Source organism: Nerophis ophidion, linkage group LG05, assembly GCF_033978795.1.
Source record: "Nerophis ophidion isolate RoL-2023_Sa linkage group LG05, RoL_Noph_v1.0, whole genome shotgun sequence".
In the NCBI taxonomy this organism is placed as follows: domain Eukaryota; kingdom Metazoa; phylum Chordata; class Actinopteri; order Syngnathiformes; family Syngnathidae; genus Nerophis; species Nerophis ophidion.
Window position 1 is genome coordinate 63,689,673 of NC_084615.1, and position 14,739 is coordinate 63,704,411.

The 14,739-nt window shown below is 38.8% G+C and overlaps 1 protein-coding gene across 1 annotated transcript in view; it reads left to right on the forward strand.

Moving 5' to 3' along the window:
* Nucleotides 1-14,739, forward strand: part of tenm1 (teneurin transmembrane protein 1) — a 561,054-nt gene that overhangs the window by 536,353 nt on the left and 9,962 nt on the right. The window contains exons 31-35 of the mRNA XM_061901744.1: nt 1,113-1,406; nt 2,146-2,390; nt 6,753-6,895; nt 9,761-9,972; nt 13,434-13,735. Of these exons, the coding sequence (XP_061757728.1) occupies nt 1,113-1,406; nt 2,146-2,390; nt 6,753-6,895; nt 9,761-9,972; nt 13,434-13,735 (1,196 nt within the window). The remainder of the gene's footprint in view (nt 1-1,112; nt 1,407-2,145; nt 2,391-6,752; nt 6,896-9,760; nt 9,973-13,433; nt 13,736-14,739) is intronic.

Consider the following 14,739-nt stretch of genomic DNA (forward strand, 5'->3'; position numbering starts at 1 on the left):
GTCACCTTATGATTTGATTATAAATTATCCATCCATCCATCCATTTTCTACCGCTTATTCCCTTTTGGGGTCGCGGGGGGCGCTGGCGCCTATCTCAGCTACAATCGGGCGGAAGGCGGGGTACACCCTGGACAAGTCGCCAGCTCATCGCAGGGCCAACACAGATAGACAGACAACATTCACACTCACATTCAAACACTAGGGCCAATTTGGTGTAGCCAATCAACCTATCCCCAGGTGCATGTCTTTGGAAGTGGGAGGAAGCCGGAGTACCCGGAGGGAACCCACGCATTCACGGGGAGAACATGCAAACTCCACACAGGAAGATCCCGAGCCTGGATTTGAACCCAGGACTGCAGGAACTTACCATTCCTATACATATGACTGGCAGCTTTGTTGCACTGTGTAGATATTATCTCTCCTGTTGAGTTACTAATCTACTACCAATGTCGTCTACTAGTTTATCTCTGCTGTAATGTGGTTTCAGTTACAACGTTTTTATTATTTTCCTGTTATGCTAATTCACCCTCAAGCTGGCCATCATGGCTCGTCCTCTCCTCTCTCCATGTGTTTGTGTGTTATAAATCTGGATAATTTTACTTCACATACATAAATAACCGATTGCACTGCTGCAATACAACCGATGTCCCCTTTGGTCAGTGCAGTAATGATCATTTGAAACAAATCAATGGGACTTTAAAGCAAGCCGAACAAATAACACTGTTGGTCTGTTCTGAGTAATTAAGTACTTCACACTTAGCAAGCATGCCTCTTCAAATGAGTCACAAAAGCAAAACTGTACTTTCCACAAATATGACTTAGCGCTTTTCTTACACCTGTTTTTTTCAGTGTAATGATTTCCATTTCGCTCCTAGTGTTAAAAAAGAAAAGAAATTGAATGCGTTGTAACTGATTAAGATTCCATAGGCGAGCGGTTTTACTCTAAATGTCATCACTGATTCATCTAAACTCGTGAAAGTTGTACTACGGGTTTATATATCCCACTCTCGTTTGACCTTACTGAGAATTTTTGACTACAATGCCGTTAAGTTTAAAACGTTATTTTTATTCAATTTGATTAATGATTTTCTTTTGTGGACCTCTCCTCGCAGGCACATAACAGGAACCTGCTGTCCATAGACTTTGATCAAAGCACCAGAGTCGGGAAGATCTACGATGACCACAGGAAGTTCACCCTCCATATCCAGTATGATGATCTTGGCCGACCCGTGGTCTGGTCCCCAAGTAGCAAATACACTGAAGTAAATGTCACTTACTCCGGGGGTGGACTCTTGTCAGCCATTCACCGGGGAGAATGGTTTGAACGTCTGAAGTACGAAAACGATAAGGTGGTGTCCAGAGCCTGGGTCAATGGCAAGATATGGAGCTACACATACATAGACAGAGTAAGACCTCAGCTTGTGTTTCCACTGCATTGCGGAATTTATCAGCTATTTCGATCGATGTTCTGATGTTTTTCACTAACGAATGGTAAAAGTAAATGTTCCAACTTTGGAGTCTATGCATTTGCACAAACTGAAAAATGCCTGTGAGCATTTCAAAATGTGTTGTCAAAGTTTATAACAAAACTTTCAGCATTTGACTTTCTGTATTAACCTCATACCTTCCTGAGTATGCAGTAAAAATAATTTCACAGTAATGAAGTACATTTAAAACACCATAGCTTTGAACTTTCATTCATGAAATACATTTTTTTAAAGCAGTAATTAACTGAAAGCAGGATTCTTTTGCAAATACATTACGGAACGTGAAACGGAAATAGGTATGCAGTGAACTTCCAAGTGTGACAAATTAGGAGGTTCAATTTCCGTTCTCAAAATTAATTCTAATGAAACATCCACCCAGAAATATACTTAGTGTCAGTTTTTAATATAACATTAATTGAACTCAGAGAATAAGTTTAAATGGATGAGATTGTCTGTTAACATTTTAATAGTGATATTACGCCTAACATTCATATACTTGAGTTCAAGCTGTTGAAAATGTGTCCAAAACCCACATAGCTGCAACTCAATTGTAAAAGTGAGAACTTAAATGATGCTTCAGCACCACAAAAGTGTACCCTACTCAAAAAGTTGAACAATGCTGATTGACTCAGTGTAAAACCCCTTTCTCTCCTTTCAGTCGGTCATGCTACTCCTGCACAGCCAGCGACGATACGTCTTTGAATATGACCAGACCGATCGGCTGATTGCGGTCACGGTGCCAAGCATGGCCAAACACAGCCTGCACTCGCTCCTGTCAATCGGTTACTACAGGAATATCTACACGCCTCCAGACAGTCAGGCGTCCTTCCTGCAGGACCACACTCTGGATGGAAGGCTGCTCAGGACTCAGTACTTGGGAACAGGGCGCAATGTCATCTACAGGTACGGCACCAGTGGAATACTGTAAGTATTACAAATAATTTTGAAGTTATCCAGAATCTCTTCATTGTTATCTGGTTTAGCCTAGCCAAACATTGAAGATGTAGAATAGACAGTTGCACAATGCTGGATAATACCAAGATTAACCAAGCCAAGATTTTCTACTTTAGTCTTCAGCATGTTATGTGGGCAGATGACCAATCACCACCATATTAATAACACACTATTTTACTCTGCTCAGGATTGGGATTATATTGGATTTATTGTAATTAGTATGGTTGTTCTCATTCATTCAGGTAATTGTATTCTCAGAGCATTTAATAGATCGCAATGGGACAGTTTGTCTTGGAAGACATTTCTCCTCTCATCTTAACAGGATTCAATATTTCATGCTCATTGACACATTTCTAGAAAGCTAAGGACCGGTGGCCGCACCACTCCCTCCAATAATATTCTTTTCCTCAGCATCCTTTGCAAAATACAGGTGTCCAATGTAGGAGGTTACCATGTCAATGCAAGGATCTTCCATTGTGTTTACACTTGTCCAAGCTCCTCTACAACAGGAGCACTCTAGTGTTTTAAGGACTTTTTTGCAAAAATGTTCGTCCCCCAAGTTTTGAACTGAGCTCAGGGGTGGGTTGAATAGCCCTGCTGTCAGTGATGGGCAGTAACAAGCGACATGTAGCAAAGCTATGTAGCTTAACTACATTTCCCAGTAGCTTGGCGGTAATTTCACTACTTTTTTTTAAAGGAGTAGCGATTCCTGTAGTTTAGCTAATATAAGACCTATGTAGCTACATGTTATAAAGTGGGATAAAGGACTGGGAATCCAGGCAAAAAAAATAGGGAGAAAATACAATTATCTGGATGAATAAGAACATCCATACATACAAATAAAATCCACGTTGATTGGTTGGTGTTTGTATGAGGAGTCACAATTGGCTAAGGTTAGAGTGAAAAATTATGAACCGGACAATCAGAGGAAAGATAAGGCAGGTCATCAAAACCAGGAAGCAAAAATAATGACGTACACGCACCCACGTCACATGATGACGAGGGAGTCGGAGACAGAGGGACGCTTCAAGCTGAGGACTCAAAAAAAGAGCCATACTTGAATATGGCAAAGGAATTCTCTCCTGCGGATTAGATTTTTCCTTTTGGTGATGAAGAACACGTCCAGGCAACCTCCGTATAATGTGTGTCCTCGACCATATTTAGACAAATGGTGTTTGTGACTCAGTTTTAATTTAGTTTTGTTTAATGTGTAAACAAAAATCTTAACTTCTCTCTTCATCGAAGACTTCCGACACAAATTTAGGAACACATATTAAGGTGAGTTCAGTTCATGAAAAGTTTTACTGCACATAACCACTATCATTATCCCCAAACAACACATAATTTATAGTTATATATAGAGATATATGATGTTTTTTTTGTTTGTTTGTTTTTGGGTTTTTTTGTAACTGTTTGTAAAAAAAAAAAAAAAAAATCGTTATGGGGTAGGCCAAAGAAAAGGCACACTAAAATATATACATACATGTAGTTGTAAGGTGTTCCCTTCTAAATGATAGTTCAAAGTAATGGACCATTAAGAGGTCCATTTGTACACATATTTAGTTACATTAACTTTTATATCATAAAGGTGGGCCCACATATATAGCTGCCGTTAAAATGGGGTTATATAGCTTAGTGCATGTCATATGTAGCTTTGATGTAGCAAGCTACTTTTGCTGTGTGGCTTGCTACAATTCCTTCAAGCTTCAATACATTTAAATGAGAATAATTTGTAGCTTAGACTATTACATTGTCCAAGTAGCTTGCCCATCACTGCCTGCTTTAAACAGAAAAAGCATGGGCCATATTGTGGAATCTGCGACATTTGTGTCCCCAGGAAACAAAAAAATAATAATAATGTCAGTATGAATAAACTCTAATATATACTTTTTTTTCTATTACGCTAAGTGATCTGATTGCATATTTAATGAATACAACTACCTTTAACACTGTAAAATGTTTTATTTTTTAATATACCCACTTCCTAAAATTAGGCTTTATCATACATTCAAATACTTATTATATGTTTTATATTCACAAATTTGTGTTATTAATTCTTACATTATGCCAACTATACTTTAATGTATAAAAGCAGCAACAACAACAAAAACACAATTCACACTTTAGTCATGTCCCTGAGTTTTATTTTTGTTGTTACTTAAACAATTTGAAATATTCCACAAGTCACAAGGCCCACAGGGAGTGGCATTATTCAGATCGTTGGCAAGGCAGAAGTGCATTCGGAAATTAATTTGTCATTACTTTTTGTGTATATTATTATTGTATTTTATTTCAACTACTAGGGGGGTTAAAATATCAAATGTTACCCAAATATTTTTTACCTAAATGTATATATTTGATTTGTATATATTTTTATGGGACACTTTTTTTTTTTTTATCACTGTAATGTGCTTAGTGTCAACATGCTGTTCATTCATGTTGCATAATTGCCACTGTAGCTTTATCTGTGTTAATTATATGCTTAAAACTCTCTTGTGTTACTTTGAGTCCTGTTAGTCAAATGAGTCATATTTGCCAAAGGAACCTTATTCAAATGAAACAAAGTTAACTGAGGTGGTCTAATACACATTTAGAGTTGTTAAATTTGTGTATTAACAGTTTTGGAGTAGAAAAAAAGACAACCATTTTAGTGAATTCTAAAACTTGCAGCAAATACATTTAATAATAATTTAGTGGAATTGGTATAGGATGTGACAGGTTTAAAGCAAAACTGCACCAGTGTTTCTCGCTGCCCTTCATTGAGGGATTATCAACTCGTAATTTGGACCTGCAACTAAATTTTAAAAAATTATTGTTTTTGGTTATATTACAATCGTATCTTGTACTTGTGATGTGCATAGTCAGAGTTGACACTCTATGTCATTTTACATTTCTTAAACATTTAAAACAGAGGCTCATAACAGAGTTCCGTTGATGTATAAAGTGCTTTGACTTAACTTCTGAGGGGATTCGGCTCTATATAAAAACAATTGAATTCAATTTAATATTAGTCCTCCAATTCATTTGATATTCTTTTGTAAATGCAGTTTTTAATCATACAAACCCTGTTTCCATATGAGTTGGGAAATTGTGTTAGATGTAAATATAAACAGAATACAATGATTTTCAAAACCTTGTCAACCCATATTCAATTGAATGCACTACAAAGACAAGATATTTGATGTTCAAACTCATAAACTTTATTTATTTTTTTGCAAATAATAATTAAGTTAGAATTTCATGGCTGCAACACGCACCAAAGTAGTTGGAAAAGGACATGTTCACCACTGTGTTACATCACCTTTTCTTTTAACAACACTCAATAAATGTTTGGGAACTGAAGAAACTAATTGTTCAAGTTCTGAAAGTGAAATTCTTTCCCATTCTTGTTTTATGTAGAACTTCAGTCGTTCAACAGTAGGGGGTCTCCACTGTCGTATTTTACGCTTCATAATACAACACACATTTTCGATGGGAGACAGGTCTGGACTGCAGGCGGGCCAGGAAATTCTAAAGTTAATGATTATTTGCAAAATACAAAATTTTTATCAGTTTGAACATCAAATATGTTGTCTTTGTAGAATATTCAACTGAATGTGGGTTGAAAATGATTTGCAAATCATTGTATTCAGTTTATATTTACATCTAACACAATTTCCCAACTCATATGGAAACGGGGTTTGTATTGCATCTCAGGTCGTTCTCAGTGCAAAAAAGAATGATAAAAGTTCTGACCTGATTTATTTTGTGTAAATTCCTCAAATACTTTTTTCTGTACCAAATGTGGGTCCCAACGTCAGACATGCTGCTATGGGCAACTAAACAAAACAGTATCAAAGTACTTTATATTTGGAATAATGTTCCAAAGGTTTAGGGCACAGAACATGCAACACTCAGATGTTTCTACAAAGTATATTTATTGGACTCATTAAAGGTAAGTCTCATCGTTATCATCATCATCATCAGACATTACTGATGTGATGTGATTTTAATAAAAGCTGGATAAGTGATTGGGACAGTGTTGTGACATTTAAGTTTTTTTAATACTCATTAGCTTTATATGGACACTTTAATAAAATGGTCTCAATTTCAGTATATCAAAGGCAATAACTTCACTAGCAGCTGGCCTGATTTTGTTTTAAAAGAAGTTATTAAGTTGTGTAACTTTACTATTTAGATTGACAAAAGATTTAGGAGTATCATTAAAAAGTACAGCTACCAGTCTTCTGTTTACATTTCCTACAAGCTGAATTCTTAATTTCATACATTAGTGTTCTGTGAATTCTCACCTCATTCTCCTATGTTTCCAAGGTATACACCAGCAGCACGGCTCTCCGAGGTGACTTATGACTCCACCCTGGTGACCTTTACTTACGATGAGGCTTCCGGCACGGTCAAGACCATCCATCTAACCCATAACGGCTTCATAAGCTCCATACGATACAGGCAGACAGGTACCAGTGCAATTAAAGCCACACTGCACACTAAATAAATTAAAACAAAGTATTTAAAATGTGCAGTCATCTGAAATTATTTGCAATGTGCCAAAGTTGCCGCATTATGCACCCTGATTAGAGAGGAGGCTGCAATTGTTAGATGTGTCAAAAGTTTGTGTATGTGGGCGACACTATAGTTCACTGCAACTCCAGATGGTGACACATTCTGTATTATTTTAACAAAAGGCATGCTTGATTCTCTTCAGAAATACAGTCATACATCGGTATTTATTTACATTTTTACAATCAGAAATAACGTAAATCCATCCATCCATTTCCTACCACATGTCCCTCTCTGGGTCGCGGGTAAAATAAATCCAACTAATCCAATATACAACACAATTTATGGAACACAAAATAGACAAAACACATTCTACGTCGCATGAATATAGTTTTACCTCAATAAAACAATGTGAAATACATACTGTGCACATGACAAATTCAGTCAATAAATTAACATTTGACTTTGATTGTACCAATACAAGTTTTTTACTTCCGATACAATACCGATATCGCAGCCTTCATTATGGGCCAATACAATTGGATCCGAAACGACATTAACATGAATAATACATAATTGTAATACGTTGTCGTGTGGGATAGGCTGCAGCCTTTCCAGTTTCCTCATCCCCGAAAGGGACAAGCGGCAGAAATTAGATGGATGTAATGTTAGAATAGCCTCGATTAAGGGAAATTACCCAGAAAACAATGGTAGGTATCAAAACTTATTATTAATCAACCGTGTGGGTGTTAAAGGGTTCGCTTATGAAAAACACTACTTTTCTTACCTGTTGGTTCCTGTTTTTGCGTATTTGGGATCCCCGTAAATCTTGTAAATGTAAAATAAATCACTGGAGGCATGCGGAGATATTTATGAAACAATCTTGCCTTCTTCCAAACTTGCTTTTGAGACTTAGTTACATCAGCCGATATCGTCATTACTGGTCGAGGTTTCCCCAAAGAGCATTGTAGAAGCCCACCAGTTATGTCCTCTTGTTGCAGGGCAGACTCGCTCGTACATGCACATGCATGCTAAAATACAGCAAATGATACCAAGAGGAGAAGATGCAAATATAATTTACAGCACCCTCAATGTGGTTTGTCAACACACATCACAGTTTTGAGAGCACTATTTAGAATTGTATTTAGCGCCTCTGAAAAGTATGTTGTGGTGGCGACTTGTCCAGGGTATACTCCGACTTCCGCGCGATTGTAGCTGTGATAGGCACCAGCGCCCCCCGCGACCCCAAGGGGAATAAGCGGTAGAAAATGGATGGATAGATGGAAAAGTATGTGCAAACCAGCACAGTTACACACACGGCTGCAGGAACAAACAATGTGTGTGTGTGCGTGTGTGTACATGCGTGCTTGCGTGCGTGTTTGTGTGTGTGTGTGTGTGTGTGTGTGCAACATATTTGTATGTTCTGTCAAGAATAAAAATATTAGACAAATCGTCTAAACAGCAACATCCTTTTATAATTTTATAGCTACATGCTTGATTACTTAAGGGTAGTGATGTATACCGGGTACTGGTGTCTTTTGGGACCGGTTCCTAATTGCATTGGTCCAGGAAGACCATTGATAATGTTGGACAAATGATAAAGCTGTCGGTATTTTTTTCCGGTACCGGTACAAAAATATTGGTATCGGGACAATACTGTTTAAAATGCTGGCCAACATAATCTAATATTTGTTTTTTTTTGGTGATATCAGACCAATATCCGATGTCAATTTCAGACTTGGACACCCCTAATAATATGAAGCATAAACCAACTAATTATGTTGAAAGACGGTGGATTTCATAGACCGCAGCAAAGTCATGACCATCTGGAGGGTCCCCTGAGCCAAGTCGATACTTAAAAGCCTTACAGTACATCGCCATTGTCGATGCAATTTACTAACACAGCAATAATCCCACCTCTCCTTTTTGCTACCAGTTCAACTTACGATTGGCTCACCGTGACCAGGTGTCACCATTGTGCAGGGTGCTGTGTGTGTGTGCGTGTGCGAGTGTGTGTGAGTGTGTGTGCTTTTTATCACTTTGCCCTCATTCTGAAAAGACACTCACCTTCCTTTAACTGATCTCATTTCAGCAGAACAAACGGAGGTTCGGAGCGAGGAGAGATAGTAGTAATTGTCAACTTGAGAGGAGACAAGGAAGAGTTGGGACTTAAAAAAGGGGAGAGATAGGGCGAGGGGAGAAAATGAGCGCAGAACGATGACAGCTATAGAAACGAGATGAGCAGAATGTGGGTTCCCTTGGGCTGTGGAAAAGTCTGCTACTCACTCACTGTGAATCTGCCATTTCATCATTAGGGAGGTGTAGATTCAACATTCCAAAGAAAATAAAAAACAGAGGATGTAATGTTGATCCCGCTCTATGCATTCTGCTAAGCCAGATGCTTAGTCAGTCTAAGTGCAATCACAGTCATCTCAAATGGTGCTGTAATGCCGTTTCATTACCAGGAATTAATTTTTCCCTAATGGAGGACAAGCGGTAGTCGCTAGCCAGCGAGGAGATGAATGATGTTGTTAAAGTTGATGTTCTGACATTAAGGAGCACATAGCCCCCATCATGGCTGTTGTCTTTAGATTTCATTATCTCGCCATTTTAAAGGTCACCACTGGAAATCCCAAAGAGGGGTGCGGGTAGTTACAACTGAATGGATTGCACTGAGCATGTCTGTGTTAATGATGTTGAACGAGTTTTGTGAATTGACTGGATCAGGTGGGATGAACTGGGAGGCATAAGGGCCACCAGTGGATTTGTGTGTGCGTGTGTGTCTCTCTCTCTCTTGTTAATGTCTGCGAATTTCTGTTTAGGCCCACTGACCAGCCGACAGATCTTCCGCTTCAGCGAGGAAGGTTTAGTCAACGCCAGGTTTGACTACAGCTACAATAACTTCCGTGTGACAAGCATGCAGGCGGTCATCAATGAGACTCCCCTGCCAATTGATCTTTACCGCTACGTCGATGTCTCGGGACGGGTGGAACAGTTTGGCAAGTTCAGCGTCATCTTCTATGACCTTAACCAGGTAAATTCAAGTGTGGCAATGTTTGTTGTTAAAGTTTATTTTACAATATGTCTTTGGTTCGAAAAGTACTTTTCAAAAGTATTTGAGTGTATAGGGAATGTTAAAGTCCTATTGAAATGAGATTTTCTTATTTAAACGGGAATAGCAGGTCCATTCTATGTGTCATACTTGATCACTTCGGGATAATGCCATACTTTTGATGAAAGGATTTAGTAGAGAACATCGACGATAAATTTTGCAACTTTTGGTCGCTAATAGAAAAGCCCTGCCTTTACCGGAAGTATGTGCGTGTGACGTCACGAGTTGCAGGGCTCCACACATATTCACCTTTTTTTTATGGGAGCCACCAGCAGTAACAACAATTCGGACCGAGAAAGCGAGAATTTCCCCATTAATATGAGCGAGGATGAAACATTTGTGAATTAGGACATTGATAGAGAAGGACTAGAAAAAAAAAAAAAACGCGACGGCTCCGGGCGGCGGCTGTGTGAGCGTTTCAGATGTAATTAGACACATTTACTAAGATCATTCTGGAAGATCCCTTATCTGCTTATTGTTTTAATAGTGTTTTAGTGAGATTTTAAAGATTGTAAAGTCATACCTCGAGGTCGGAGGGCTGCGGTGAACAGGAAGTGTCTCAGAGAGAAGCCGAGGAGCCAAGCTCACAGCTGCCTTTTTAACAGCTGCTGCAGGATGACGAATAATCCAATGATTTCTCCGGTAAGATATATATCACAATTTCCCCATCCAAAAACATGCTGGTTGACGTAGAGAAAACATGTTCGCTTGACCGCTCTGTGTTAAAGCTTCACAACAAACAAAGAAACACCGGCTGTGTCTCGGTGTTAAAGACAGCTGCAATCCACCGCTTTCCACCAACAGCATTGTTCTTTATAGTCTCGATTATTAAATGAACAAATTGCAAAAGGTTCAGCAACACAGATGTCAAAAATACTGTGTAATTATGCGGTTAAAGCAGACGACTTTTAGCCGTGACTGGTGCTGCGCTAATATTTCTTGACAGTCCGTGACGTCACGCGTACACGTTGTCATTCCGCGACGTTTTCAACAAAAAACTTGCGGGAAATTTAAAATTGCAATTTAGTAAACTAAAAAAGCCGTATGGGCATGTGTTGCAATGTTAATATTTTATCATTGATATATAAACTATCAGACTGCGTGGTCGGTAGTAGTGGGTTTTAGTAGGCCTTTAATATTGTTTTGTTTACCTCCTTACAAGGACATGAGCAGTCCAATGCTATTTAATGGTGAGTTTATTTTACCAAAGAGACAGAATGTTAAAAAGAACAGAATATTAAGTAAAGGCTATGGATTGAGTTGAATTGAATGGTGTGAAACTTTGATCATTTTGAGGAAGGTGGAGGATCAACCCCAAATGATGTTAGGGTCCTGGCACCAACACGGGTGAGGGAACCCATTAGTAATGTAATTTGGGCCTGATCTGAGGTTTCCGTGTAGTAAAACATGTGCAAACATGAAAGCTTGTGCACTGAGGAGTGCAGAAGTTAAATAAGGAAATATGCAGAATATAAAAAAGATGATCAGAATGTGAAAAATACTGGGAGTAGTGTTTAAAGGCAAAATATTGAGTTAGTGTCTGCAATGTAATTTTTCAAACCTTTAAGTGCTTGCAGATGCTGTTTTTGTGTCTATATTCAGCACATTTCTAATATACAGTACATGCAAACTGCCACAAATATACACAAATGGAAGGAGGGAGCTGTGCAATGTCAGACGACGAAGATTGTTAGAAATATAAATAAAGACTGTCTCTCCGGCAATTATTTGTTTGAGCTGTCTAATTACTTTGGGGCTGATTTCACATAAAGGAGCAATTGTATTTCTCCTATCGAAAAATATCTTGCAACACTGCATTTTCTTGCATGTCGATCATTCCTGCACCAAGTGTTGAGTGCTATGTCACACATGGTGTACAAGTACCATGTCATATTACCACGCACTCTGGACACAAGTTAGGAAACAAAACACATTTTCCTCCTTATCCCCGGTGCTCAACACTACCAGTCAGGCAGAGCATTGCTACAACGTTGCTCAAATTCGAAGAATTTGTGCAGCACACTTTGGTTGTGCTAAAAATTCTGTTCTGTTGTCTAGATTGATCTGGAGGAGTGTTTCAATTTTGCCCAAAAAGGTGGTACATATTATAGTTGTGTGTTGCATGTTCTGCAACATAGCAAAACACCACTGGTTGGACCATGATGCTATCTATGTGGAGGAAAATGTTTGTTTCCATAATGTCAGCCTCATTTAAATAGGGTGGTCTGCACCACTTGTGCTCTGGGTATTCATTGCTCATACATTTTCAGTCGATCACTCACAACACAGCCGCAAGAATTAAGTATAGTTTGTCAAGTTGGCACATGTTACTTAGTACTTATAATTGTGTAACTTAGTAGAGCAAAAATACTTTACCATCCTTAGGGATTATTCAACAGGGCCAGGTACTGTAAAATCTTGTTCGAAAACCTCCTAGCCTCAGCCAGAACACTTAACTCGTGAGTGGGTCCAGCAGGATAAAGACCTAAAACATACGGCCAAGGCAAGAACAAAGTTGCTTCATATAAAGCACTGATTAAGATCCTAGAGTGGCCGAGTCATTCTCCATACAACATTTCAAAAGGGTCGGAAGATTTGGGTTGCCAAGTGATAGCCTCGAAACCTTCAGGATTTGGAGAGTATCTGGAGAGAGGAGTAGACCAAAATCCCTCTTGAGATGTATGCAAACATGTTGACAAACACGAAAAGTCTGACTTCTGTGTTTACCAACAAGGTTTTCTCCAAGTACTAAGTCACGTTCTGCTTGGGGATGAACTACTTATTCCACTCAATCAAATGTGAATAAATTGAATGGAATAAGCAGTGAACTTCATTCATTGTTTTTTTGGCATCTTTGTTTGATATTATGTATTTCTCTTTTTAAATAGGCCTACCATAAAAATGATGGACTGTTCATGTCACAAGGGGGTAAACTTACTAAATCAACAGGAAATTGAATACATATTTTGCCCAAAGTAGTGCCTACTGTATATTAGATGTTTGGTACTATTTGATTTAGTCTATCTAAATATAATTTTACAAAAAAAAAAGGAAACATTTCAAACAGTAACCTTGGAGGTTCCGCTGTAACTAAACATTATCAAGAAAGGAAGTTGTGTGGCATTTGATTGGCTAAAATTGGCAATCAGTTATAGGTTATACCACTACTTTTGTTCAACTTTTTTGTTTCAAACGATTTCACCTTGTTTCTTGATTAAAGTAGGATTTGCTTTTAGTATATGTAAAATCATGGGCTATTTTTTTCCAAACATTGCAGGTACATATAGTTATTTATTTTTATTTCTGATATTATTTATAATAACATTTATTTTAGATGCTGTTTTAGGTATGTCTTCAGGTTAACAAAGGCTGCTGCTTTCTAGGTGATCACTACGCATCTAATGAAGCACACCAAGGTGTTTAACTCCTACGGCCAGGTGGTAGAGGTCCAGTATGAGATCCTTAAATCCATCGCCTATTGGATGACCATCCAGTATGACTCTGCAGGACGTACGACCACCTGTGACATTAGGGTGGGCGTGGACAGCAATGTGACGCGGTACACCTATGAGTACGATGCAGACAGCCAACTGCAAAGTGCCGCTGTCAATGAACGACCTCAGTGGCGCTACAGCTATGACCTCAACGGGAACATCAACCTGCTTAGCCACGGGACCAGTGCAAGGTACAGAGCAAATGATGCAGCCTTTCAGATACGATCTACCTTGGGTTTACTAGAATCTTCAGACTCCTGCATTTGACTAATCATTTAGCCTGGTTTGACTTTTCCGCGATAAACTTGATCATATCTGTGTTTTAAAATCATATCTTGAAAAACATCTTTATTACAGGTGAATCTCATAAAACTTGAATATCTTGCAAACATTTGTTTCATTCCAGCAATTAGATTCACAGGGTGAAGCTAACTAACTCAAGATATTTCAAACCTTCTTTTCATATAACGTTTGTAATTATGGCTTACAACTTATGAAAACCTCACAATTAAAATCTCAGAAACGTTGGGGTTTTGAAAAACTCTAAGCCATGATCATCAAAATTATATCAAATAAAGATACCAAATAAACACTTTACATGCAATACGTTCATACTACATATTAGTTTCCATCCATCCATTTTCTACCGCTTATTCCCTTTCGGGGTCGCGGGGGGCGCTGGCGCCTCTCTCAGCTACAATCGGGCGGAAGGCGGGGTACACCCTGGACAAGTCGCCTCCTCATCGCAGGGCCAACACAGATAGACAGACAACATTCACACTCACATTCACACACTAGGGCCAATTTAGTGTTGCCAATCAACCTATCCCCAGGTGCATGTCTTTGGAGGTGGGAGGAAGCCGGAGTACCCGGAGGGAACCCACGCATTCACGGGGAGAACATGCAAACTCCACACGGAAAGATCCCGAGCCTGGATTTGAACCCAGGACTGCAGGACCTTCGTATTGTGAGGCAGATGCACTAACCCCTCTGCCACCGTGAAGCCCTATTATTAGTTACCACATATTAGTTTCACATTTAAAATTGAACTGCTGATATGAATTTGCTTTTTCACGATATTCAAATTTGTTTTGTTTTACCTGTATATTTGTGTGCAGAAACCTAAAAAACTGTATTTTTCGGAGTATAAGTCGCTCCGGAGTAAAAGTCGCACCTGCCGAAAATGCATAATAAT